Genomic DNA, 27,766 nt, shown 5'->3' with positions numbered 1-27,766 from the left:
TTCAGACAACGCTCTCAAGAGTTCTGTAATGTTTAATTGGCTCTTGCTTAGTTTTTTTCCAGCTCCACATCTGGTATGTGGGCGCTGCCAGTCTTCACACACGCGGTGTTGCCCAATGGAAGAAGCTGGCATCAGCGCGTCCTCAGAAAAGAGGAGTGTTGCTTTTAGGCGTGTCTCCTGCAGTGTACAGTAGCAGTGGTTTGTCCTTGCTGCATATAAGACTTTGCTAACCAGGGTTATTTTTACTGTTCAAAGCAACCACGCCAGCACTGTCTTGTCATTTGCTCTGTTAGCTCTGTAGTGAGGCTCTGTTTGCAGCTCATTGATGGGACTTCATTGTTCATGTTGGTTTGTTGTGCATGTCACATCGACCAAAGCAGTTGTCTCTCTGTGATCCTATTACTCTCCAATCAGAACAACTTTTGGGTATCACACCTCTCGACTGGCTCAGTTCAATAGTTTTCTCTTTATAACTGAGATGCTGTGATGTGCATACATGTACTGCTTAGTGTGTGTGTGCATCCAGCTGCTAGCAAAGGTCATTAGAAGATTCAGAATACTTAACTGAATGAACCACTCTGAACTATAAGGTAACCAGGCTACAAATTTGACCAGATAATTCAATCAGAAAGTTCCTGATTATTGTGTCTGAATTGACTATTTTTATTCGGCTGAAGTTCTTGTATGTCTGCTTGTGTTTGAGACGTTATTGGTATGTGCAGATAATGGCTTGAAAATGACATTAGCAGTTTTCTGCCAATATCTACCGCTGATAAAACAACGCTTTAATTATGCCTAAATGCTAAACAGTTAAACAACTTTCACAACTCTTAACTAGCTAACAGTTAGCTCACATTCTCGTCATTTTACCGGACTTAACAACATCAAACACGCCGAAAATACACTCCCGGCCAAAGCCTACGCTAACAGAGTGTAACATAAACATCAGAGCAAAACTAACTTACATATTCATGGACGCACACATGACAAAATAGTCCGTCAACGATCACTGATGTCTCTGTAGCAGTAAACAGGAAACAAGTCCGGGCATGTCTCCCTCACTGCCGAGTTACTACAATAAGAGTAGGCATGCTATCAATTCCACAACAGGGGAGACTTGATGTTCTCTGCAGTTAGGTATATTGGTATCGAAATCAGCAAAAAGGGTTGGAACATTTCGTGCATCCCTACTTATCTTATCAAAATAAAAAGAGAAATATGTAGAACGATATGATTTTGTTCTTAAAGTGGCAGTAAGAAACATGAACATTCCCATGTAAAAAACATTCCTCCTCTCTGTATCACTCGGCTACAACATGCACGCGCATTTAGCAACCGGTGTGTGTCGAGCAGCCGTTGTACGGTGCGTCTCTCTGCAGCACCGAGGCAAACAGAGAGAGAGGAGAGATGATGTTGATTCTAAAAAAGTACACTTTATTGCTGGCAAAATGTTCAAATACTACTAAAGTTATCATTACAGTTATGACTGTAGGTGTGGACCACCTTTTTACGTCTAGATGTTGTAGCTTAGTGCTAGCGTTAGCTGTTACGTAGGGGCTACCGTTACCTGTCAAGAAGGAACAGGGCAACCTCTGCATCGCCCCTCAGCCCCTTACACTCCCACTCGTCTGATCCCTCTTTTTATTCTCTCTTTGTAGCTTTTTTCTCCTCCAAGCTCTTCCTTCTCTTTTCTTCTTTAGCAGTATATGTCGTTGTCAGCAAAGGAGGTACAGGAAATTCAACGCAAGTTGTCTTCGCTCCTGATTTACACAACCTCTGCGTGCGTGCTGCTGACACAAGTCACGTAAGCCAGATGACGCTAATTTGTACAGAGTCGCTGTGCTAGTTGCATGGAAAGCTAACCCTGATTGGTTGTTTGATTTAGACCGGATTCATTTTTAAACAAACTAAATACAAAGCGGCTGCACTCACAGTCACAGATCAGCAATTTATCATTTCAATTTAATGTTGTTCGGGAAATGCAAAGATCAAAATGTGTTATTTTAACCACATTCTTATGAAATAATGTCGCCTACTGGCTTTAAATGTGAAGTATTCAAATAAACATGACCCGATGCTTGGATATCAAGCCAGCATCAAAACCTTTCAAACAATAACACGGCCCATAAAACAGAAGTAGTCACAGGCTGACACAAATATGCACTTCTAATATATCTTTTCACCTGTGCTCAGTATTACTGATATTTCAGTTCTCACGATGGGATTTTTCATACACACCTTTTGAAGAATCTAACCTCAGGCTGATTTACTCAGTATCTGCTCGATGACACCTGTAACGGGCACAATCAGCAGAGGGTTCAGCTGATGTGTATACTTATGCATCCCTGTGGTAGAAAGTCATAGTTAGCCTTTCACAAGTAGCAGGTTCTTCTTCTGTAAAGGAGACACTGACTCTGACCTGAAATTGTCCCCTGTGTTCTGATGAACAGAGTGCAAAGGGAGGCATAAAACACAAGGTTGACATTTTTCAGCCGTGCAAATTAAAGCAATAACTTTTCAGACCTGTCACACTTCTATCTCTCCTACGGGGAGAAATGTCCTACGGCTGCTGTATTAGTTTTCATCTTCTTGCCATCTCTCTCTTATGCGCTCTCTGTGGAGCTCAGGCCACGAGCGGTGTGTTTCTGGGTGATTTACCACAGGCATCCAGGCCTTCCTGTGTGCCTCATTACCCCGGGCTCAGCTGAAAGCCAGTCAGCCTCTGGTCCTGCAGCTGGGGGGGGGGGCATTGTGTGTTTGCATTGGCGCTTATACTGCCCATATTTCCCCTCCAAATTCAATGATGGAACTGCTCGCAGAATGTGTTTTCTATTTAAGAAAGTCAAACAAAAGTGACTAGTTGGAAAGACGAGATCCATCGGGAGAGTGTTTGAAAGGGGGACAGAGTGTGCCGTGCTGGTCTTCTGCTGCAGTCTCAGAGATTCATGGGAACATACCAATGTATGTCTGCCAGGACGTTAGCATGAGGAGATGTCAAAGCGAGTCGCACTAAGAATTATGACCCCTCAGATATTTTGTTATTTTTCCCAAGCTCAGCATTTCTTTCTTTCTTGAAGATATTACAAACTGTGAAGACATCAGCTTGTCCAGGATGTCATGTAGAGCCGTTTTTAAATCCTTTGCTTATCATGCATGAGCTTCCTCGGTTGATTGGATGGGATCAGACTTTACCACGTGCTAGGATGACACTGTAGCTTGTTAAATATCATCTGTGTTGGCAGTCACTTGACCTCTGTTGCTTTCTGTCTTTTGAAGACCTGAACCTCCCGTCCCCGGACAGACCAACGGCATCAGCACCCCTGAGCAGCTCACCGGACGCTTCCAGGTCAGTGCTGCCGCTTTAATCTGTTTCTCTTCATCACTGGACATTAAATGGCACATAGATGTTTTACTGTTTTATTTGGATAACTTGTTTTGACTACACAGGGAACGCTGCTTCATCTCTGCTAATTCACGCATCACACATCTGTTTTTCAAATATCTGCCTGTTTTACTGTCATCAAGATGAAAGTTGCATGAGAAATCTGAGTGATTTATTAGTTGTTAATGTGTCCTATTGAGATCATATGACTCTCAAACCAGCACCTGTAATACATGTTGATACAGGATCCTGTAGACATGTTCGAGGAAACAGCATTTTCCTCTGTGTGCTTGCGTGGGCTTAAATTCTCTCACAGGTGTCAGTTATATCTCTAAATTAAGCCGTTCATTCCTTGTGCACCAGAAATGCAGAAGTAAAGATCAAGTTATGTTCAACAGATACTAAAAACATTCCTCTGATGGTGTGTTTTGTAGGAGGCCGTAATCGTGAGTCGAGATGAGAACCAGAACTACAGAGAGTACACCATCTCCAGCCCTGCATCGCTGTCGCCTGGGCCTTATTCCCCCAATCCTCCTGCCAGCCCCGACGGGAAGAGGGAGCAGCTGACTCCCACCAACAAGGGGTAACTCACCTGACCTGCAGTATATGAGAGTCACTCTCTGGCTGCATTGTATGCTTAATAACACAAAGGTGTCTGAGGCAGATGCAGCCTTCATCCTTTAATGTCAGTAAAGTAGTGCAGTGGGAAAAATCCACATTAGACCACACACTCCTAAAAATGTAAGCAAATGCATCAGTGGATTAGTATTTAGAGTTGTAAATACTGAACAGATACTGAACCCTCTCCTGCATTGTTAGTGTACTTATCGATGTTGTAACCGAAGTAAAGGATTATACCGTCTGGAGTCAAACACCTGCGCTCTGGTTACATGTAAATAACAGTTTGGACAATCAGCCTGAAACGTTAGATTTAAAGGACGTTCTTTCAGCCCAAAGGCTCTAAGATAAAGTCTAAAGACATTTCAGAGTTCCACATTTCACATGGACGGTCGAGTTGGTTTCAGAGCCTCGTCCATTCACTGCTTCAACAGGCTTACATCTGGACAAAAGGTTGCAACAAGTGCTCTCTTGACTCCACAACAGGCCCAGAGTCAATAGGTTTGGGAATAACAGACAGAAAGTGGAGCCATGGGATTGTACTGTAGTAACAAAGGATATGCACAGGATATCACATTCCAGCGTTCGCATTCAGGTTAACAAAAGGCCGAATGTGGAACGTTCACCGCGTCTCTCTGAGTGCGCTCGCCTGTTTACTCTCCACAAATATTTTTGGTAGGTCATAGGTCAACATCTAAACATCCGTCATCTGGACTGATGGAGCTGACGATCTATCTGTGAATATTATTCTTACAATTATTATAAACTAAACAGATGTACAATTGTCAGAGAAATTATGCAGTACATCAGTCTGCTACTTTTCAAAGCATCAATAATTTATTTTCATTAAATCTGCTGTTAAGTTCACTGTTGTATCACATTTAAGCAGATCTCCATGAGGAACCTGCAGAACTATCATATGTTTAAGAGAACATATGAAAAGGGCAATATGGATAAAATCCTCTATCTTCGTGTTTGTAATTTTATATTAAGCCCCCGCTAACACTCTGCTTTTTTGCTTACTTGTAAAGGTTACAATCCACATCCAGACCCGGGTCAAATGACTCTGCGGTAGATCCGGGTAGTTATCGCCTCGGCTCTGATCTGCAATGATAGGAACACAAAACCCGGGTCGACACGCTAATCTCCGCTATCATCTCGGCTACAAATTCCGCCTGCCTCCGTCCGAGCAGCGATCGAACGTCGTTCCAATTTGTCAGCGCCGAGTTTGATAAACAGACTGAATGAGTAATAGATACAATAAAGACCTAACCACCGTAACATCTTCACTGGCCTCCATGCTGCTTACCGGAGAGTATAATGTCTAATTTTCTATTGATCCATTAGTTGTTTGGTAAATAAAATGGTAAAACACTGTATGTGGATCTGTGTTTCCCAAAGCCCAGGATGATGTTCTCTACTGTCTTGTTTTGTTAACAACCCAAAGGTATAAAGTTTTTTGTTACAGAGGAACAAAGAAACAAGAAAATATTCACTCGATTAATCAAGTAGCTCTAACTACATCTGACCACATTTGGAAAATCAGTGAACAAAATTATGATTAATACATGAAACAAAAAGACAGGAATGTTTTTGGCCAATGCGGCAAGTACCAGACAAATTAAAGTTCTTCATCACACTGATAACAATGTGCCTCTGTTGTCTTTGTTACAGTCTCCAGCTGCGCTCCTGGTCTCCAGAGGAGAAGAGTCACAGACTGTCCAGACCGCTGTCACAGGTTGGTTTCTGTGTTTTCTTTAAACCATCCCAATCCTCTATTTATTCTTTTTTTAACGGCTGCTTGGGAAGCGAGTTTCCAGCTTTCTTAGCTTTGCAGTAAAGACTTATCAATCATTTGTGTAGTCGATAACGCTCCACCCTGCGGAAGAGACGCAGCTGAAATAACAACATAAAAAAAATAAGACAACAGTCTTTAATCAGACTGGATAACGACTGGTTCTTATGAGTGTGTCTCCTGCAGCTGTCATCGCCGATAGCGACTAGTTCTTTGGTGGTGTGATGACAAGATCATGGCACATGTATCACTTTAGGATCTATGGGTAGTTTATGACACTGAGCAAATACATTCAAATGTTCAGATGCTTTTTGTCTTCAGTCCGTCATCAGTCTGCAGTTTTAGGCTGCAGCTCACTGGATCAATGCAGCTGAAGGTTTTTGTTCCTCGCCCGTCGACTCCACCAGATTTGTTTATTTTGCCTTCATTGTCTCAGCCTGTAAGAACAGCATGTTTCATTCATCAGCCTTTCATCTGGAGTTGTAACTCTTCAGTACCGCAGATAGGCTCCAAACGCTGCGTGGATTCCACTCTACTGTATGTGGACTTTCTGGCAGGATGAAGAGAGGGTTTGACATTTTTATAGCGGGGAGTGTATAAACTTCAAAGGTCAGTCATTATAAATATCTGGCATTAAGCTGAACAGTCTGGAGCTGTTTCATTCAGAGGAAAAAAAAGATTAGTTTCCATCACAACAATGGCCTTAACCTTCAGTTGTCTGAATGGCGACTCATTAGTCTCAGTTAGCTGTAACATATGGCATGTGGTAAAATGCAGACGTGGGGTTATCATGAGACTGCAGCCAAACTATGCGCTGCTTATTTACCATTCCAACTACAAAACCAAGCCGGCCGACGCAGGCGTCTGGAAGGACTTCAGTGACTTTAAGGGAGAAAACGTTGTGGGAAAGTTCGTCATGAGCTATTCCAGCTATGCCTCGAGCGTGGGTCCCACTGAAGATACAACTTGTGAGATGACGGAGCAGGAAAAAACATACGAGACCTTTTGTAATGGCACGAGGAACCCCAGCCATATTTATAACACAGAGTCAGATAAATACGCAGAGGTTTGAACTTCAAAACATTCAAGCGGTCCTCAGTGGAGGCAGCTGCTGAGAAGGTCCATTTTTAACGTCTCGCTTCGAGTTTGGGATTCTTTGTGTTGTTTACATGTTAAATGGGAATCAGATGAACTGTCACTCACAGCGGCGTGCAGCCCCTGAGACTCTGAGAGAAGTTTTCATCTCTCTCACACTGGGAGAAAGATGAACCAGTCTAGCCATGATGTAACCGTGTTCATGTCTTACTCTGAACACTTTTGACTGGTCTTTATCAGAATAAAATGCTTCAGTCATGAAATCTGCTCCCAGATAAATATAGTCTTTAGGAATGCAAGACCGCGGCTCTCCTAATAACTAATTAGATGTGACTGCAAAGCCACATGGCATGTTGTCTCCCTCCAAGTTGTTTTAGAGCAGGGCGGCTGTGCAGGACGTCTGTGTGTGCAGACATGAATCAGCTCTCTGACTGCATCGCTGCTGAGGCAGATTCTACTGACATGAGTGTGATAGGTGGTGTTCATTTGGACAACTGACGCCTCAGGCAGACAACAGGCCAGACTGGAGATGATAAAGTTGTCTAGCTTCAAGTCCTTTTATTAATTTTTTTGGGCCTCTTGGGTTAAAAGTAATCATAGATAAAAAACTGCAAATTCCAGTTGTGAATTTTGGTGCTTTTTAAGGGGAACTCCACCGATTCCTTAAAACAATTTTACTCAACAAGAGAAATACGACTCAGCCTGCACAGAGCAGCTGTATGGTCTTCTGTGTCTCCATACTGAGCTTTATACAATACAAGTCTCATAATGATGTCATCAGGCTCAAGTCTTTATCTTCAATAGGAAGACTGTTACGAACTTGTGGTTGAGTTTAGGGTTGTCAAAAGTCTCAGTACTGTGACACTTTTTGATACCACATGTTTAAAATGATGCAATCTCTGCGAATATTATAAAAATATTTGATACCAGCAAGAAAGTATAAAGTCTTTAAAAAATGACAGACTTTAAATCAGGTTTTTAACCCACAGGCTGCTGCAAGCAAAAGAGAGAGGAGTGACTGATGAGTGAAAATAGAGTGAAGAGAGAAGGGCGTTATCGAGAACTGGAGAAATAAAACGTTATTTCCTGATTGTTTTAAGAAAACTAATTAACAGACCTAAACCTGAACACAACAGGAACAGGAACCTGCAGGTTTGCAGTCGAATCCAGACTTCATCCTGCAAGCTATGTTTGCGTCATTCCTCTGCCTCTCCATCACACCTGCAGCCACGCCACAGCAGACGGTTCTCATTCACCCTTTGGACCCTTTGCCATCTCATGAAGACGGACAAAGTACCTTTTTAATGTGTGTTGCAGACAGAGAGCAGAGGAGAGAAACAGCGATGCCACCGTGTTGCTGCATTCTGTTTTAGCCTTGATCTGTGGACGGTCAGCTGGAGGCTTCACACCACTGCCCAATGACTGGCGCCCAGAAAGGGCAGGGTCGCTGCACATACGGACACTGTTCCTTGAAATACTCAAAACTCCTGAATCCAACAATTCCCATAATCCAAATGGATGAAAGCAGTTCAGCTTGTACCTTTTTCTCTTGTCAATCCCCCAACCTTTTGTGTAGCTAGAAGGCTGCTTGAATCTGTCTTAAAGGATGAATTACAAAACGAGTTAAACCAGCAGTGGGTTCGTCACACCCAGTCCTTGTCCTATTAGATTTGTCTAATAGTCTGAATTGCTCAGACCGAAAAATGTAAAATCAGTAAGCGAAACTATCAGTTATTATAAGCCTCTGTTTAATACAGATATTGATGTTTAGAGCATCGGTCCAAAACCACATTCAAAAACCCTCTTTGGAGTTACGGAGAGGCTGCGGCAAGCAAACCACGGTGGAGTGAACTTCCGCATTGGTCGACCAATAAAACACACGAGAGCTGTGTTGTGGTTGAGAGTTTAATCAGTGAACCCTTGAGGATGAATGTGCGTCTGTCACAGCTCCGAGCTGCATGTCCTGGGCGGCCTTCGCATGTTTGTGGTATTTATGGAGTCGCCCCTTCTCCCATTCTCCCCACCATTAAAGATTCACCCTTTCCCACTCTTTTCTGTTATGTTGGAATCTGTATCGACATGAATCCTCTGGGAGGATTTGACATTCCTTCTTTCTTCCTCTGCTCCAACATAAACGCGGCCTTTTTTGGCTTTTTAACTGTTCATTTTGTATCTTTGAATTAATATCAAGCTGTATGTTTTGAGAAGACGGCAATTTGAGACGTTTAATCACTGCTTTTTCCGCCCTCTTTTCCTGTTGCTGGTCTTGAAGCTGATTTGAATTGCTTGCCCTGCCGTCTCTGCCTGACAGCCTCGGTGTTTACCATCATCCAGCCTAGTGGATGAGAGTTTTGGGTTTTGGCTGACCCCTTCCTCCCAGGGATGTCTACCCTGGTTTTAAAGTGGTGACGAGCCTCCCGCCGCAGAGCTGTGATTAGTGAGTGCAGTTCTTTCAGAGCGCTCGGTGGGGAAATGGCTGGGAAGAGGCCTGCCATGGGCACACTGTGCATTATGCTGCTCAGGCTGGCAGGAACACAGCAGCCCAGTGCTAAGATGTGGAGCCCCCATGACAAGGGCCTCTGTCCTGCCTGAGAGGTGCAGAGCTCTGCTGTATCAGGTGATCAGCCCCTCTGAAAAGCTCCTAAAAGGCTTTTCCACCCCTGTTTTGGCTCCCTGTGTGAGGAGAGTGGGATGCGCAACAGGATCCCCCATTTTCCAGGGTGTTGGATGTCCTGAGAAAAAGCCTGTGCACAATAGTGGCTGTGATCGCAGAGGCTGTGGAAGGCTGGTGCTGCTTTTCCCCGCGCGTCACAAGGACTGTCGTTGTGTGATGGGAGCTGGAGGAGACGGGGGTCGGGGTGGAGCCGAGCGGACACCAGGGAGCTGCTGACATTCCCAAACTGTACTTAAGCCTTCATACGACTCTGGTCGGCCAAGAAGCTGCTGGAAAACCCAGATATTTCTTTTTCCCTTATCGTTGAGTCCAAGAGTTGACAAATGACTTTCATGTACAAAGCTGACTTAAAATGCTTCTTGAGCGTTGTGTCTGTGGCATGTCTGCTGTTGCCTTTAAACCTGACTGTTCCCTTTGGACAAGAACGTCTGTATTGACCTTTGCATTTCCCATACCATAAACATTTGGCCACGTGAATGAATGTTTTTCAGGAAGCCCGTGCAGCACATCTTGATCGACCTCTAAAGGGCAGTGTGTTGAATAAAAGGAACATGACCTTTTTATCTGAAGTCTTGTGTCCAAGCTAAAGCAGGAAGCTTTCGCCCTGCTGAAGTTCTCTGAAGCAACCCAGCCCAACAGCTCACACTGCATTTTTCTTTCCTCTTAGAAAGGTCAGAGGTCAAAGAAAACTGTGGAGAAATGCATTGCTGTCCAGATGCCTTTTAATGATTGTAGCTTTGATTCTGTAGTCCCATTTTGTCATGATGTGATGTGTCTTCAGGCTCTTTAATCTCTCAGAGCTCACCACCATGACAAAAGGAGCAAAGGCATCCTCGATTCCTGGAAGCCAGGCATGAGATTGTATTTCAACTATCGTCATGATTCAGAGCATCTGTTTATACCATCAAGAAATGACCACATCGAGATCACTGTTGCGATGAGCAGGGCCAAAACCAAACTGCTTTGACCCGTCTCTGGGCCATTAGGACCGGGCTCCGTGTCTGGGTTTGCAGTCGCTGCACTTTGAGGTTCCTGAGGGTTGCCTCAGCGGGCAGCCTGGTCCTGGCTTGGAAAGGGTGGTTTCTTTATAAATATCCCTCCTAGTGTAGGATGTCCAGCTCCAGCAGGGTGACGCTCATGCAGACCGAGCGTGTCCTCGTTATGCTAAATTGGGTGCAGAGGCCTTGGCTGAGTGACATGTGTCAGCTAGCTCTTTATCCAAGTATCCCTCCATAGGTCGTCCATCCCATAAATTTCTCTGTCCATCATTATCCTGCACGCTAGTGAGTGCTCTATTCTGGAGGTTGTGGTGGACTCCAGTGCAAAGCTGCGGTCATCGCTTTGGAGCAGAAACGGATACTTGGCATGCAGAAATAGAATTTGAGGTTAATGTTTTTAAAGGGGTCTAAATGTAAAACTTTATATCGCACGCTCTGTAGGTTCAGGATGGAGAGCAACCATCTTCTCGACCAGGGACTTGTAAAGGTAAACCACGTTAATCACCTCACCTGTAGTTGCTTCTCCCTCACCATCAAATGCGTAACTTTTCCTGCATTTTGGTGCATATCTTTTCCTTGACGATGATGGCTTGGAACGATGTGCTATTTCAGGTCTGACATGAGTGGGGCTGTTGTTTGGTTTGGCAGGCCGGTGCTGCGCTGGGCCAAGCCAGTGTCAGGGGAGCGGTGCTGGCTGTGGCCACTGTGGAGGGATGTTTTCTTCTTCTCCTCTGCACAGTGAGCTCTGTGACTGGGCAGTGTGAGGTCCTTTCACGTGGACTCGTAGCCGTTGGGCTCGGGGGTCCATTGTGGCCTCGGCGCGGGGAGCATGCCTCTCCTCATCCCTTCTGATTGATCAGCTCGCCTGTTTTTCTTTCCCCTGGAGTGGAAAAGCAAACTGGGGCACTTTTGATTCCCCGTGCTTTCCAGGCCCCCGGGCGCACTCATGGGGACGCTCGGCCCTGAAAGTTTTATAGGGGAACGTTGGCCGAGAGAGATGGGCCTTTTTTTACAGGTTGGTGCTGTTTACGAAGGCGGTTGAGCGGTATGTCAACATTCCTAAAGTTGTTGTCAAGAGACGGACGTGTATAACTGCCCCTCAGTGTATTCATGCCAGCAAAAACAGACCTGTCAGCATATATTGCCCTGCTTTTACACAGGACAACACCTACGTTTAAGACTAATGGTTACTATGGCTGCGGTTGTTGGTCATAAATCATAATTGTTAAGCTGGTAAAATGACATCTGCAGTTAACACTAAAGGATAATTCTGCTCCACTGACACACCATAAACGCATGCCTCTCTGACGTTTAGATTTATGTTTGAGCCATGCGGGGAAATTCCTGTAGAAATGAGAGTATTTGGCTGTCCTACGTTATGTTGTATTGAGATATAGTAGTATGTTACACAGTGGAGTAACTGTACCTCTGTGTGAATCCAGTGACTGAGACACACCAGATGGCCTCAGCTAATTACTCCACTTGTGATGCCGTCAGGCTCTTTAACCATTAGAGCTCTGTCACCTCGATGGAGGGATTTTCACTGATGAGCTGTTATGTGGCCTCATATCAAGACCTCCCACCTCATTATGGCCGTGTTGATTCTTACACTTGGTTTGAATTCAGCGTCTCACTGTCCTTTTTTTGATGCGTATAAAAAGAGGCGTCCATGCTACCATAAATTAGATAACGTAGAGTCCAGCGATTTCAGTCCGACCATAATGAACTGCAGATGCTTAATGGGCCTGATATGCAGCTCTGGTCGGAGCCTTGTGGGGAGTTAATAGGGGTAAAAAATGTGTTGCTTGTAGCACCATTGTGGATAAATAAACGACTTGATTCATTCCTCATTGTGTTTCTGAACTGTTGGTGGCAGTGCCGGCCTCCCCCGGACCACCTACTGTACAATATGATCACATGAGACGGCTTTGGCTTGTCTCAGGGGTCTCGAAGAATTCACTCTGCCATTTGTGTTCACACACAATCGAGCTCATCCACATTCATTTATGTTAAGCTGCAGCAATCACTGACTTTACAGTACAGAGGAGCATTTACTGGATGCTTTCTGCAAGTATTTCCTCTCAATTGATCTGTTTGCGCAGATCTTGAGTTGAGATTTACAAATAGAAATTGTAGTCACGCGTGCACAAAGTTACACTAAACTGCAGCTCTGGTTTAGCTCACAGTAGAATCAGTGAACGGATTGAATTACTGTATACTCATTTTCATGCCGCTGTCTTTGTCTCTCTGCTGCTCATCTGGCCTCTAATCTTGCGCATATGGTTTATATCTGGAGCGGTCTGATGGTGTGTTGCCGTGGTGGGTGAATGGAGAGAGGGGGAGGTATTAGCACTGGCATCATGAAGATCTGTCGCTTTATTCCAATGTTATTGAATGCTGCACAATGTAAGCCTGAGCCAAGAACCTATATGTAGAAAGCATTAAAGAGGATTGAAAGGATTGACTTTTAAAGCTTACTTTATGTACTGCAGTATGGACTCAGTGCTGTATATGAAGAGTTTTACATCCCTATTTGGAAAATAATAAGGGATATGGACTCACTTAAAAGAGCTTCTGCCGTCCGTCTGTACCCATCATCCCTCTGCTCCAGTCATAAACTGTACAAATAATGGACCTAAACACCGTGACATCACCCATTGGTTTGTTAACTGCTGTTTTGAAGCCTTGAGTTTGGATATGGCCGTCACCATGTTGGTTTTTGGATCCACAGATGTCCATATTTTGATGAGAGGGTGGTGGGCTGGAGAGGAGCAAGGGATTGGCAAACAAGTTATCAAAGTCTACACCCGAGGTTGACTGCTTCCCAATGCTTGTTTGTGCTGGTAGCTGACAGTATTGATTCATTTATTAGACTAAAGAAGCTTTGAGAGCTAGCAGACTTGTTCCTCACTAGCCCACATCTCATGAAGGAGAATGGGCGGCGGATGAATGAAAGAACTGCGTAACTTAAATTAAACTGTCATCTCAGCACGGGGGAAATGCCAACATCAATTCTGACTTGTATAGCGAGCACACTGATAACTGCTTCTTCTTAACAGGAGTACAGACTTCTTTGATGGTCTATTAGTACAATAAACCACACAACAAGGTTTATTATTTGTCTTATATTTGCTTAGAAAAATCCCTGGTTCGAATCCCGTATCGGACGTAGTGGGCCTTTCTGTGTGGAGTTTGCATGTTCCTCCTGTGCATGCGTGGGTTCCACTCGGGTACTCCGGCTGCCTCCCACAGTCCAAAGACTCGTCAGGTTCATTGGTGACTCCAAAGTTGCCCGTAGGTGTAACTGTGAGCGTGAAAGTTTGTCTGTCTCAATGTGTCAGTCCTGTGAATCACTGGCGATCAGTCCAGGTTGTACCCCGCCTCTCGCCCGATGTCAGCTGGGATCGGCTCCAGACTCTGAACAGGATGAGCCGTATAGATAATAGATGGATGCACCAACCACCTGTCACGTAAAGCGAACAAGCCCCTAATTATGCATACATTTGAACCCCAATACAATCAAAGCAGGTGACTATGGAAATTCACCTCCTACAGTAGTCATGAATAGAGACATGAGCTTTAGAGACCAAATCAGATTTTCGTACCAGGCTGTGAAAATGTTTAACTGTGCTGTAAAGTTTTAATATGGGGCCTGATGGGGGATGACTCACTTTTGGAGCCAGTCTCAAGTGGCCACTTGTGGAACTGCAGTTTTTGGCTCTTCAGTGTTGGCTCCATGTTTGTAAGCCCTGGAGGTTACTGCTTGGTCTGGTTATTATTTTGATCATCATTTTTCTCTCAGACCTTCCATTAAGCAGCTGCAGGGGGATATGAAGCAATAATCTAAAGGTCAAGAATGTTAATGAGATGAATTTTGATATAAAACGATGTCCTGTGTTCAGCCCTATGTTGTGTTTTATTTGTTACAGAACATGGACACAGTAATGCAGCCTCGCTCAGACATAATTACAGGGCAGTGTTCATCAGTGACAGTGGATAACGAGTAGGTTACCGTCAGCCTCAGGTCTCTGCTCAGGAGACGCACACTGCAGGATAGGAAACACTGCGCACGGCTCTGATTATTGCTCTGCCCAGGATGTCTGGTGTCCCCCGCCTCATTGTAGTACAGCCGTCATGTCTGTGGTGGAGACAGTGAATGAGCAGTTAGAGCACTTTCTTACAGCAGCACCAAGTTCCTAAAATAAAAGCTCCCTTAGGCATCGCTCCTGTGCGCTGCTGGCCCATGCCCTGTAATTGAAGCTGCAGGGTGGTAATGATGATGATGCAGAGTGGCTCGCTTGGAGCCAGACTGAAGGCTTCTCCACTGGCACTGTCCCCAACGTCTCCCAAGGGCCTTGATCTGAAACAGCTGCCCCCGCTCCAGTTCAGTATTTCCTGTTTGTTTGTGTCTTGAAGTGGCCGATCATCGACGGCTGCTTGTTTTCATTTAAAGCGATTGTCTTTGATTTTTCACAGCTTTCCAGACACTTTTTCCCACCAGTGCCGAGCTTTTCTTTCCCACCAGTACCGAGCCTTTTCTCTCCCACCAGTACCAAGCCTTTTCCTTGAGTATAAACCAGCCATGCATGGTTATTCATTCACTTTATTCAGAGCTTAACATGTAAGGTCAGTCAGCCAAGAATGCTTTTAAGAGCCACTGAAGACATTTTAAAAATTGATTATTAATACAGAGATTTAAAGCTGGTAACCTTTATGGTTTTAAAAGAATAAATCCTCCTGAAAACAGGTTTGTAACTTTTTGTAAATCACACAAGTTGGCACCAATTATGTTTCTGGAAACTTCCTTTACTTTCTGCTTAAACAAAGCTTACAATGGTTTGTCCGGTCACACCAGACATTACCAATTAGCACGTCCAGAACGAGGCACGCACACCAGAAGTGACACATTTGGTGTCCGATTTCTCGAAAGTAAGCTGAATCCCATTAATGTCACATTTTGCTGACACACAAGGATCGTCTCTGTCTCGCTCCCAGAGCATGCTGGGAAAGGCTCCAGCTCCCTCGTCCCTGCCAGGGATAAAGCTGGTATAGAAAACGGATGGGTGGATGGATGATTCAAATAAACAGCAAGCTTGAACACAACCTTCCACGACTAGTTTGCCATCTTTGCAGCAGATGTCTTGCTGCTGCAGAGGGACGAGGGACATCTTCAGCAGACAGACATTTGCACATTAAAGTTCCCTAAAAACTTTGTTCTAAATTTAAAGTGTTTATCTAAAATATCAAATATCCAGCACTAATGAAGCAATATTAAAGAGTTCAGAAAGAAAAACATTCGCACTTTAAATTATTACACTAAATAACTCAGGTGAGCTGCTTTGTTGGGAATGTATTGGTTTGATTTGATGCTGCTCAGCTTTGATTGGTTCAAGGAAATTTGTCTTTTTACAACTGAACAAACATTCAGAAAGCAAAGACAAAAACATCCATCTGTTTTCCTCTGCTGGCTAAGCCGGGTAGCCCAAACATCCCTCTCCCTAGCATCATTTTCCAGCTCCTACTGGGGGATCCTGAGGTGTTCCCAGGCCAGGTGGGATACGTAATCCGGAGTCTCCTCCCAGTCGGATGTGCCCGGAAAACCTTCACAGGGAGGTGCCGAGGAGGCATCCTAATCAGATGCCCGAATTCACCTCAACCGGCTCCTTTCGAATCGAAGGAGTAGTGGCTCTACTCCGAGCTCCCTCTGAATGTCTGAACTCCTTACCCCATCTCTGAGGCTGAGCCCAGCCACCCTGCGGAGGAAACTTTCGCTGTATTCACGATGTCATTCTTTCGGTCCTTACCCAAAGCTCATGGCCATAGGTGAGGGTTGGAACGTGGATCAAAACACAAATATAGAAGTCTCTCACAAAAATAGTTTAAGACCCCAACAAACATGATAAGAAGCTGGTTGAGACAGTAGATTTTCTGGGCCTTTTTAAGTGAAGTACAACATCCGAAGTACAGAACTTGTTACGGAAGACTTCAGAGATAGCTTACTCTATATGCATTTCGTATCCAGTACAGCATACCATTGCCTTGCCCTAATGATCTTGGGTATGCTGACTATGAGCTCCTGATTACAGTTCAGTGCAGCTTTAATCAGAGCTTCCTCCTCCAAGCAGCCACAGGAACCTGGAAGAATTGGCCGATGACTTTCTCCACTGGTCTCCTGCTCCCTGCCTAGACTAAATAATAGGCCTTCCTCCGCCCGCCTGTGCCCCTCCTAAGTTTGTTGATGCATGAGACGCAGGGGCAGCGTTGGCACTGCCATGGTTTAGTTTACCGAATGCATTGTAGCTCTGAGCTCAGCCGTGTGTAATGGTTTGATGTCTCACAATGGAACAATGATGATTTTAGAACAGAAATGGTTCAGGGGGCCCAGCTCAGGTCGCTGCCAGCCGTGCCATGGTTACTGCTATAAAAGGCTGGCATCGCAGACGGCAGAATGGATGAGTGTGATGGCTGAACTGCAGCTGAAGTTTTTTTGAACCCTCTGAGGTCGAGCAGAGGAGCGCTTGTTTCATCTTTCTCCCTCTTCCTTTTGTTTTTCTTTACTTCATTGCATTCCTCCTGAGTCGCATAGATCAGAGGCGTAATTCTCTGGCCGTTAGAGAGCCACATTCAGTAGCCAGACACTTATATAACAGAGGCTTGCTTTGCATTAGAGTAGATTCATATGCACATACTGCATGGCTTCACTGGGTCATCCTGAAAGAATCCCTAAAGCATGCATGTCTATCAGGTAGATGCTCCTGAGATTGTTTCCCAGCAGGAGAGGGCATGCATGTCTCTATTGCTGCACTCTGATGATATGGAATATGTGATCTTATGAGCCTGCAGTTATTATGCCGGGTTTATCGTGGGAGGAATCGCAGCGAGACATCCCAATAATCGCTTCTGGTAAAGCCTTCCTGGCACGCACCACTAATCTGCCCACTCACGGAGGAAAAAAGACGAGGAAAATTGGACTCAATTGCGAACAGAGACATTGTTCAAAGAGTTGCCGAATTGGAAGCGGGTGCTGGCATCGGACATAAATCTTTGACTCCATCAGTGCCACTGTGTCAGCATCCAGCTCCAGCATCAGCTCCAACAGAGTCTTGTACTGGGTTGGGTGGAGACATTCCTCCTTTGGACGGAGGCTGAGAAACACTGATGCCAGCTGGTGAAGGTTGAGGGAGAAAAACTTGGTGCGCTTTGTTTTTTCTCGAGTTGTTTTTGAGAAGTTTTCCTGGACTGTGCACAGACCTGAAATAAAGTAATAGCTTTGTTTTTTCTTGCAAACTTGGAGTTGTGCAACAGTTTGTGGCGCAAACAGTAATTTTGTTAGTTTGCATATTGCAGCAGTGCATGACAATCCTCTCTGTGGTCAGTTAGCGGTCAGTATCAGAAGCACATGGTCAGATAGCTGACTGTGTTGTGGTTAAAAACAAATTTGTTTGTTGGGATTCCTGACAGTAAAAGTGTCTGTGGTGAGTTATGTGCTGTGCAGACTCGGTCCAGGTGTGCTGAGTGTTTAGTGCAAGCATGTGCAGGAGGTCAGCTCCAGTGGTGTCTCCTTCCTGCCCTCTTAAAGTTAAAGAAATCAACCTTTGCACATAAAGTTGCAGCAGTGTGCTGCTGCCTCTATTTCTGTAGTTACACTAAAAAAAGTCATTGGAGTCTGCTGAGGCCTCAGTTTATGAGCGTCCTGTGCAGAGTTGGTGTGTAGCGCCCTCTGCTGTCAAAAGACGAATACTCACATAACGTCTTGAATCACACTTTTGTTTGTACAGTATTTATTCAGTTCAGCTGAATGAGATTCTCGCCGTGTCGTCTCCATTTCATGACGAGGGACAGTGTTCATAACAACCATGAATAATCATGAGATTTTACAGCATCTGGAAACCATTGAAGTCGACGCTGGCTCTGTGTTTCCCGTCAGACCAACACCGGAGTCGGTGCCAAACATCTGTTGCCACACAATCTATCATCCATCATACAGCATCATCCCTCAGCTGAGTCCGTGCAGCTCTGATATGAATGGTAATCAAGATATAAGATGTTGATTTGGGCTGCTGTGATTAGAAAGACTGATGAGCCTGCAGCAGAGGAATGTGGGGCGTGACTCATGCAGTAGGAACTCTGATTTTGTTTGGTGCCCTGTGCTGCCAAGTAAACGATGATTAAGTGTTATTTTTTAATGTATTACTTCAGGTTTCAGTGAAATATGTTTCTGATGATGATGACAGATCAGTCTCCAGTGCTCTGCATGTGCTGTCTCCACATATGGCTCTTATTTAAGCTGCTGATAAATCTCCCCCGTTTTGATCTTGACTGAATATATCCTACATGACAGTATGTCAGACTTTGTTTTATTCCAGGTTGTCATACAGTACAGTGTGCTCAGATTTAGAGCTTCCTGAAACATGGGCTCTACATTTGTTCAGTGCCAATACATGGAGCAGTAATCCAGCTGCTGAATTCCTGCCTGTGCTCTGAACGTAGCTCTTTGTGTCACTTTTTCTACTGTACCATTGCATCATGGCCGAAGCACTCGCTGTCTCCATAGATTCTTCCACTCTGCTCTGCCAAGTCCGTTTCAGCCGCTGCAGGGAGTTCATGCTAACTTACAGTCTGTTGCTTTGTTGTGTCCTCTTCCTCCACAGGAGTTCTCCCCTTCAGACTACAGGAGTAACTCCGTGTCCAGCAGGACTCCGACCCCACCGGGACGCTACTCACCTCAGAGCCCCACTGATCGGGACGTGCCCATGTCCCCTCGTCGCAGGTAAACACCACTTTAAAATGCTGTATTTCACTGCAAACATGATGTATGTCACAGTGAATGCTCAGGATAATCATTCAGTTGCACCTTTTATTGCAGAAGAAAAGTCTTGAGAATCCAAGACAATACATCGATTTGCTTTTCAAAGTCATTGCTTGTTCTGTATCTATTAGTAATGTGGGAAAAGACCAACTGTGCCCTCCTCTATAAGCTTGAATATGAACAAACAGGTATTTTTATACTTCCCGACGTTCACAGCGAGAAAATACTGCCTATAAATGTTACTGTATTATAGTTTTATAACCGCATTTTTAAGTTTTTATATTATGTGAGATTACAACCTCATTTACACTCGTGCAAAGATAAAGTTTAAATTCACAACTCTCCAGTTACTGAAGTGTTCAGCAGTAGACTGACATGTTCCAGGTATAAACCTAGTGTGTAATCTAGAGGCAGTAATTAAGCGCCATCTATAGGCCAGTATGGGTTACACCCAATGTTTCTGATAGAGTGCATCATTATGTGCAATACCACCACTGATTTATTACTATGTGCAAATTACTAAACTTCCACTATCTTGTGCAGCTTTTTAAAATCTATCTTAACAGTCATCATCTCGTGCAATATAAGGTTTTTTCTTATTTTCATTGCAAATACAACTTTAACTGTAACTGCCACCATCACTTTTTACTAGGCTTTATTTTTTAAATATCTTATTGTACTATTGTTATTATATGAGGCACTGTCTCTTTGCATTTAACCTCCATACACTTTATATTATAGATTGCACATATTTTAGTTATTTTGTATTTCTCGTTTTTTGAACTTTGGAGCAACCTGGCACGAGAATTTCCTTCAGGATTAATAAAGTACTATTCTATTTTATTCTATTGTATTCTATTCAAGCCATAGAAATCAACATAACCTGGTTCTGAAAAGCTTACAGTCATACATGCAGGTAAACCTAATACTGGCATAAGTCACTACCTGTGTAAAACATTTATATGAAGTTCAAACAGAGATGTGCCGATTCGGCTGTATGGTGTTTGAGGCTGTAGTTTTACTGTGCTCAGTTTCCTTTGTGAGTGTGATCCTTTCTAATGACAATCTTACAATCTTACTCTGAAAATATGTATCAACAGCACTGCCCTGTTTCAACTTAAAATGCTCCCAGACTCACTCCTGTGCTGCAGCTGCACTCTGAGTTAACGGCTCCAAATGCATGTTGAACCTTTGGGAAACACTATCTCGTCCACCACCTGCGCTGCAGTTTGCCTCTTCCTGTGTCGCCCCCTCTGATGAGGTGCTGCAGCTGTAATTTGACTCAGTTATAGCGTGCAGGTGCTGCTCTCTGAGCATTTTTTGGACTCACTTTGACTCACTGATGTTTTCTGTCCCAGCAGAAATGGAAATCTTCTCTTAGTCTCTCACACAATCCTTTGTGTCCACTCTCTCAGCTGGAGAGCGGCTGCGTGTGTTTTCACAATGCAGGATGGTTGACTTTGGCCCCAGTCCCCCCCCCCTCTTTGGGTAACCACGACTAGTGATATGACGTGTCAGCAACTGCAGTCATATCCAAACACCCCATATTCCCCAAAACGTCTAATTTCACTCCCCCTGATCGGCCCCCTGTCTGCAGCCCCCAGCCTGCACACCAAGCCTCTCCCTGCTGCTCCCGGCCAATCACAGTCTCAGTGACACCCTTTTACCCTCCCCTCCGTGTCGCATGGCCAATGAGTTTGAGCCTGGAGGCACACCTTTCGGTCAGACTCTTGTTTTTCTGTCTCGTCTGGTTCAGATAGAGGTGTGTGTTCTGCATCTGCATGTGCGTGCTCATTTTCCTGCTCTTTGCTTGTGATGTGATTTTCCCCCGCAGAGTTAGAAAAACAGGGACAGTTACCGGAAAGATAGTTGAGCTCTCTTTCTTTGTTTCTTCTTTGTTTGAGGTGAGTCATGTCATTTTGAGTTTTGTCATTTGGATGTTTGTCATCAGGATGTACCAGCTTTGCTTTGATAGTGCAAGGACGTGGGTTTAAAAATGTGGCTGTAATTAAGCCTCGTGATCCTGGGTGTGTTTTGGCTACATGCATGTGCTTTGACTGGATCATTAGCATTGTTCCTCTTGCTTGTATTTCACACCCAGACTTTCATTGTATAGATGTGTATAGAACAATTGAAATCACAACTCTCAGATGTCAGTCTGCTCTGAGCTTCTCAGGTACTTTTTTAAAATCCGACTTCTTTAAATGCAAACTGCCCTCATCTGCTTGCTCAGATGTACGCCGCTCCCTCTCACCCTCACTTCTCTTATTTGTTTTCCTCCCATTTGACCTCGACTTTCCATTTGTTTTGAGATTGCACTTTCAGCAGGGACAGGGAGCGAAGCGAAAAGGGGAAATGGACTGAGGGTGGAGCTGAGCATGTGGAGAACTCGGAGGGTGTTCTCCTAGAGGTCTGTTTTCAATTTGAAGCATGTTCGGAGATGCAGAGGAAAAAAGAGCCTAAGCGTTTGCTTTGGTCGCATATTTGTTGTCTTGTCTTGTTGCCATCTCTTGTTTCAGCCATGTTCATTTAGCGGGAAGGTTGAGCCTGAAGCTGAAATCCAGGCAGGGAGGATACATGTATGAAAGCACATTAACGACCTTGTTTGAAGCTCATAAAAACCCTATGAACATGTGACACTTGCGTGTAACATTACCTCATTGTGTTGCATATAAAATAACAATACAAGTCTATAATTATTTATGCACTAAAGCAGTGTTTAAGGGCTTAGTCTTTGTTCTTTTGTACATTAAAAATACAACATGACTGCAGAACAATGATCTGAAACATGAAACCAAATCAACCAGGGATCATTTCAGGCCAAACAGCTAAACGTGCTTGTCTGGCCAAGTCTGTCACCTGACCTCAGTCCAGCTGAGCATGTGTTTCACAGATTGAAGGAAGAAGAGAAGATTTTTGCTGTTCAGATCTGACATAGCATCACCAGGGAAGATAGCAAGTGTTTGCTGATGCATGTGATTAATAAATACCATGAACACCTCAGTTACTTCATGTTTGGGTCATCATGAGCTGATTCCTCTCAGCGCAGGTGTCAGTTAAGGAGTAAATATTTGGGCAGATTTGTTGCATGTGACAACTGATGGGACAGTCTGTCAGCTTAAGTTACTGGCTCTGGTTGACAGGTGGAAGGAATCACACCACACCTGGTGACTGGTGTACCTGGCCGACCGGTTCCTGCTGACGGCAAACACTCACCTGCTCCCTCCAGACAAATAGACAAGAACTTTCTTTTTTTTTACTACAGACACACTATCCTTCCTCTGCTGAAGAAGTACGTGCATTAAAATCTGGGAGGGATTATTGTTCAAAAAGACGTCAAGTGCGGAAGAAGCAGTAAAAGTTGCTGTGTTTCCTGCACAGCAGGGGTGAAGAATGTGCTTGTAAAGTGAGCTACTGTTCTTTCTTCTAATTTCTTAATGAGCTGACGGCGTAAACTACCTGAAGATAAAAGCTTCCTGTCCCCACCTGCCCCCTCCTGTGGAAAGTCCTCCTGGAAACGCCCACAACGTGTAAAGTTAGAAGTTGTTTTTTATGGATGTTTTATGGCTGATTAATGAACTAATAGCCTCAGGTGAAATGCTCATACCTGTTGTAATCTATCATGTGTCAGTAAAAGCATTTATGATAAGTTCACACTATAACGGTTGCTGAGAAGGTTTAACCTGATATTTTGCTTTACAAACGAGTGTTTTGTCCTCTTTGTTTTGGCCTGCAGCTTGTTTTCTAAGTAGGAACAAGTCCTCTGGTAAGGGGATACGTCAGGGTCCTGTTGAGCTTAACATGTGTGATTGGACGCTGTTTAGTCTCTTGCCTGTGGTGAGCAACGTAGACTTCATGGTGGAAGGTCAAAGTCTCAAAGCCAGCTGCTGGCCCGTCCTTCATTTCCTCTGGATTTAGTTAAACCAGACTCACAAGTCTTTCATAAACTTACATTTTCTACTGAACACAACACCGACTGAATGTGGTGACCTCTGACCTGTGATGTTTATTTCCTTCTTTTAATTTCTTCTTTTTCTTCTTTTTACAGCAGTTCAAGCTCTGAATTTGCCATGCAGAAGTTCGACAAGGAGTCGGAGGTGTACAAGATGATCCAGGAGAATAAGGAGTCCCGCACGCCTCCTCGTCAGTCCAACACCTTTAAAATGCTGCAGGAGGTCCTGGAGGCCGATGAGAAAGGTGAGAGGCTCTGCGTTACAAACCAAAGTGCATGATTGAAAGGAGGAAGAAGCACTGCCTATTTTAGATTTAGACTGTTGGTTTATCTCAAGCCGCTTTCCCACTGGTCAAAAAACCCACTAACACCCGCTAACATCCGACTTTTTTGCTTAATGGGAAAGGCTGTAATCGGCATTCAGACCCGGGTCAAATGGCTCTGCAGTAGACCCGGGTAATTATCACCTCTGCATTGATGGGAACACAAAACCCTTGTTGACACGCTAATCTCCGCCACCTCTCTGGCGTGATGCTATGCTCTGTCTGTAACTTCTGCGACTCCTTATCATCTCAGCTACAAATTCCACCCATCTCCATCCGAGCAGAGCTCGAACATTGCTCCAAATTTGTCTGCGCCGAGTTTGATAAACAGACTGAATGAGTAATAGATACAATAAAGACCTAACCACCGTAACGAGAAGAAAAGAGACCAGAGACAATCGGCATTCATGAGTTGGTCTTCCCGTGTCTGAAAAACCCATGTCAATGCGCTAAATTTAGGTGGGAAAGGGGTATCAGTAACCATTATCAGTATCAGTAATAATGCAAAGGTATTAATGTCAAATGCAACCTAAGTTATATCCTCTCCTTCAGTTGTTTGAAGCTCCGTTTAAGAACAAGTGTGTTTGAGTTATGTCCATCTGTCCGTCACCTGTGCAGGATGTGCGGAGCAGCTCTCCTGTGAGCATCTAATGTTGTGAACAGCACATCAAGGAACCCATCTGTCCTCCTTCTGCCCCCTCTGCTTTCATAAGTGTCGGGGCAAATAAATCCAGACAGCGATAACATTCCGTCATGACGTGATAATGACCCATGTGTGCGAACCCACATTACATGGAGCGTGTCCTGTGGGTGATGAGCTGTGATGACGAGTGGGAAACACAAACACGCTCCGCTGACGGAAAGCAGACAAACGCAGTGCAGATGTGATGAACAGAGAAATGCAAACTTGTCAGAACAGCGCTTTGTGCAGCTGTGTTCATGCGTGTGTTCGTGTGTGTGTGTTTGACTCCAGAGGCAGCTCTGCGGTTCCCAGGAAAGCTCTCGCCCAGCGTCCCCAAACCGAGCACGGCAGTGGGAGGAGTCAAGAAAAACCACACCTGTGAGAAGTGTGGCACCAGCATTCTGTAAGTCCGCTGTCACCTGCAGTGACACGTTCACTGGAATAACATAGGTGTGTGAATAGTTACACTGTTGATTCGCCCTGCAGGAAAAGATGTTCCACATGTATTAAGGTGTGCGTCTGTATTATTATTATCTCTTTTGATTTGTGTCCAAAGTAATAACACGTTATTAGTGCACCAGTCAACCTAATAAGCTAAATCCTGAACTTATCTGAACTAATCCAAGTAAAATCAGATTTGCCCATGAGACATTTTTACTTCCTTTTTGGGCGAATCAAATGTTTTAGTTTTCTTCATTTAAAGATCAAAGGAAACAACGAGCAGCTAATTGATTAAACGTCCTAAAGGAAATATGTGTCCATGGGTCGCATAAAAACACAAAGCTAAGAAGGAATAGTCGCAGGTTATGATTAGAAGAAGAAGAAGAAGACATCATTTATTAATCTCAGGGGAGAAACATGCTACACACACAAAGGCCCTAAATACACGCATGCACAAACAGAACTCTGTGGACATGCACTAATGGAGACATGTCAGAGTGAGGGGGCTCACATGGACATGCACGTGGAGCAGTTGGCGGATTCCTTGCTCAAGGGCACCTCAACAGTGCCCAGGAAGGGGCGCTGGTTTAGCTCAGTTGGTAAAGCAGGCGCCCCATATACAGAGGCTAGAGTCCTCGGCGCTCTGATCGCAGGTTCGACTCCCGGTCTGCTGATCATTTGGTGCATGTCTTCCCCCCACTCCCCTGTCTCACCTCAGCTGTCCTATCAAATAAAGGCAAAAGCTAAACAAATAAAACAGTTCCCAGGAAAGGAACTGGCACCTCTCAAGCTACCAGCCCCCTCACGCTTGGTCCATATCGCGACTTGAACCAGCCTCATCATTCAATGCAAACACAGTGAATATCCATAACTGATAGCTAGCTTGTAAGTCATGTGCGTCACAACATTTTTTTCTTTTGACACAAATTAGCATTCGTCCTGGAACGCATGAAGAGTGCATACATTTTTTTTAGATGCCGGGGTGGTGGTGGTGGGGCTGAAAGTATGAACACAGCACTGGTGCACGGCAGCGTTGGCAGTGACAGAGCAGAGGGAGAGGGACCGGAAATCTTGCAGCTTAAATAGACCGCTTAATTTGGAGGAATTGTTTGTCAGGTGGTTGAAGAATGATGCATCAAGTGTGAAATCAGTGCCGCTCGAGTTGCCTGCCTGAACTGGCTCGCAGGCATCGCCCCTTTTGTTTGCAAAGAATCATAAAAGGCGTGAAACATTGTAGGCACCAAATTGGCAATGGATTTAATTAGAGGGAAACAAGACTATACATCTGAATTATGATCAATATGAAATTAACATGCTCGTGCTTTTACTGTGGCATCATCGATCATTCCTTCTCTAAGATGAAACTAAGGTGTTTTTCCCATCTGACCTGTGTATCTCTTGAGTCTCTTTGCATTGAAATCATTGAAATCGTTTCACCCTGTCGTCACATACTTTCTGCTGTCTGACCTCGTTCTTCTCTCCGCAGCACACTGGCCGTGCGCATCACAGACGACCACTACCGCCACCCGGAGTGCTACACCTGCTCAGACTGCGGGCTCAACCTCAGGATGAGAGGTCACTTTTGGTTTGGAGATGTGATGTACTGTGAGAAGCACGCCAACCAGAGGCACCAAAGCGCAGGTAGCTCCCCTCAAGTCACCGTGTCCCCTCGCCAGTAAACCTGCCTCTCCACACCTGCCCCGCTCTGGACGTAGAGTGCTGCTCGCCTGCCTGAAGCTCCGCCTCCTCTGACTCAGTTACAGACCTTTGGATCGTGCACAGAGGTGGACACTGTCAACAACACGGCACAGGATTTTCTTTTCTCATTTAACCATGCTTTGCAATATTATAATTCAATTCTTGCCTTTCTTATTTTTGTATGAGAATTGGGGCTTTTTTTTCATACGGCCCACCCTCCACGGTCTCTTTAGGTTTATTCTTAGCTCTAATGGTGCACAGCTGCCGTGGACTCCAGCCACATTGTACTAAGGCCAGATTTACAAACACAAACGCTTTCGACAACAGGACCGGCCCTCTGACTCTCTGAGGATCTGCATGATCAGCTGAATCTGCTGCTGACACAAAGGGACCAAAATCTCACCTACACTGCATGCCTTTTTAAAGACGTACTGTACAGACACAGTGCTGTGTGCGTGTGTGTGTGGGTGAGTGCTTTTACATGCAAACATGTGGTGGCTTCTGCACTCCTCCCCTGCATCTGTGTGTGTGACTGTGTGTGTGAGTGTGAGAGAGAGAGAGAGAGAAAGAGAAGGAAGGTCCAAGTTTTTACAGACTAAAAGCAGTTTGTGAATTTTGCGCTAGATTCAGGCCAAAAGCCCTTCTTGAGTTTTTCTATATTTCTTTTGTAAGCAGCATTTGAGTAGAAATGATGAAAAAAACATATTTACAGACTTGTTTTGCTGTTTTGTTTCTTATGAGGGACTTTAGATTCATACAATATACAAATATTTTTGATGTTTTTGTGATTCTTTAATATAGAACATTTAAAATGCATAACGTATGCACAGGACAGATGGTGTGAAAACAACTGATGATGATGCTACACTTGTCCAGTTACAGCAGTACTCAGAGATACACTATGATGTTCGCATTTCATGTGGCACTTAATAAAATCGCACAACCTGAAGCTTCCTCGCTGATGATCAATGTTTGAATTACCAGTTTAAATTTCTGCCTGCATCATCACTCTGATGATGTCAGCATTCACTTTACACACAAAAAATCACATTATTATTATTATCAGCACTTGGCAAGGGTCTTCTTCTTATAAGCAAAGATGTAACTTATGGCATTAAATGATACCATTCCATACATGTGTTTTTTGGATGTTAGAAGTTTAACATGCTTTCCAACTATGACACACACACACACGATACAGGCTCTATTTGGGGTAAGGGTTGTAATGTTTGCACTGTCCTACAGGAATCTGTTTTGGCAACACTGCTGTTAAGGTGCTCTGATGACCTCAGTTTGACA

The 27,766-nt window shown here is 44.4% G+C and overlaps 1 protein-coding gene across 1 annotated transcript in view; it reads left to right on the top strand.

Moving 5' to 3' along the window:
* pdlim2 (PDZ and LIM domain 2 (mystique)) overlaps positions 1 to 27,529 on the top strand; it is a 40,109-nt gene extending 12,580 nt beyond the window's left edge. The window contains exons 4-10 of the mRNA XM_069682903.1: positions 3,277 to 3,346; positions 3,817 to 3,965; positions 5,675 to 5,738; positions 19,214 to 19,332; positions 23,420 to 23,568; positions 24,620 to 24,731; positions 26,256 to 27,529. Coding sequence (XP_069539004.1) covers positions 3,277 to 3,346; positions 3,817 to 3,965; positions 5,675 to 5,738; positions 19,214 to 19,332; positions 23,420 to 23,568; positions 24,620 to 24,731; positions 26,256 to 26,448 — 856 coding nt within the window. The 3' untranslated portion in view covers positions 26,449 to 27,529. The remainder of the gene's footprint in view (positions 1 to 3,276; positions 3,347 to 3,816; positions 3,966 to 5,674; positions 5,739 to 19,213; positions 19,333 to 23,419; positions 23,569 to 24,619; positions 24,732 to 26,255) is intronic.
* The last annotated feature ends 237 nt before the right edge of the window (positions 27,530 to 27,766 follow it).

Source organism: Semicossyphus pulcher, unplaced genomic scaffold (genome assembly GCF_022749685.1).
Source record: "Semicossyphus pulcher isolate SPU_LCO1_2020_fin unplaced genomic scaffold, fSemPul1.0.p SCAF_6, whole genome shotgun sequence".
NCBI classification, from domain to species: domain Eukaryota; kingdom Metazoa; phylum Chordata; class Actinopteri; order Labriformes; family Labridae; genus Semicossyphus; species Semicossyphus pulcher.
Note: the sequence above shows the minus strand (reverse complement) of the source record. Positions and strands in the feature narration are given on the sequence as shown.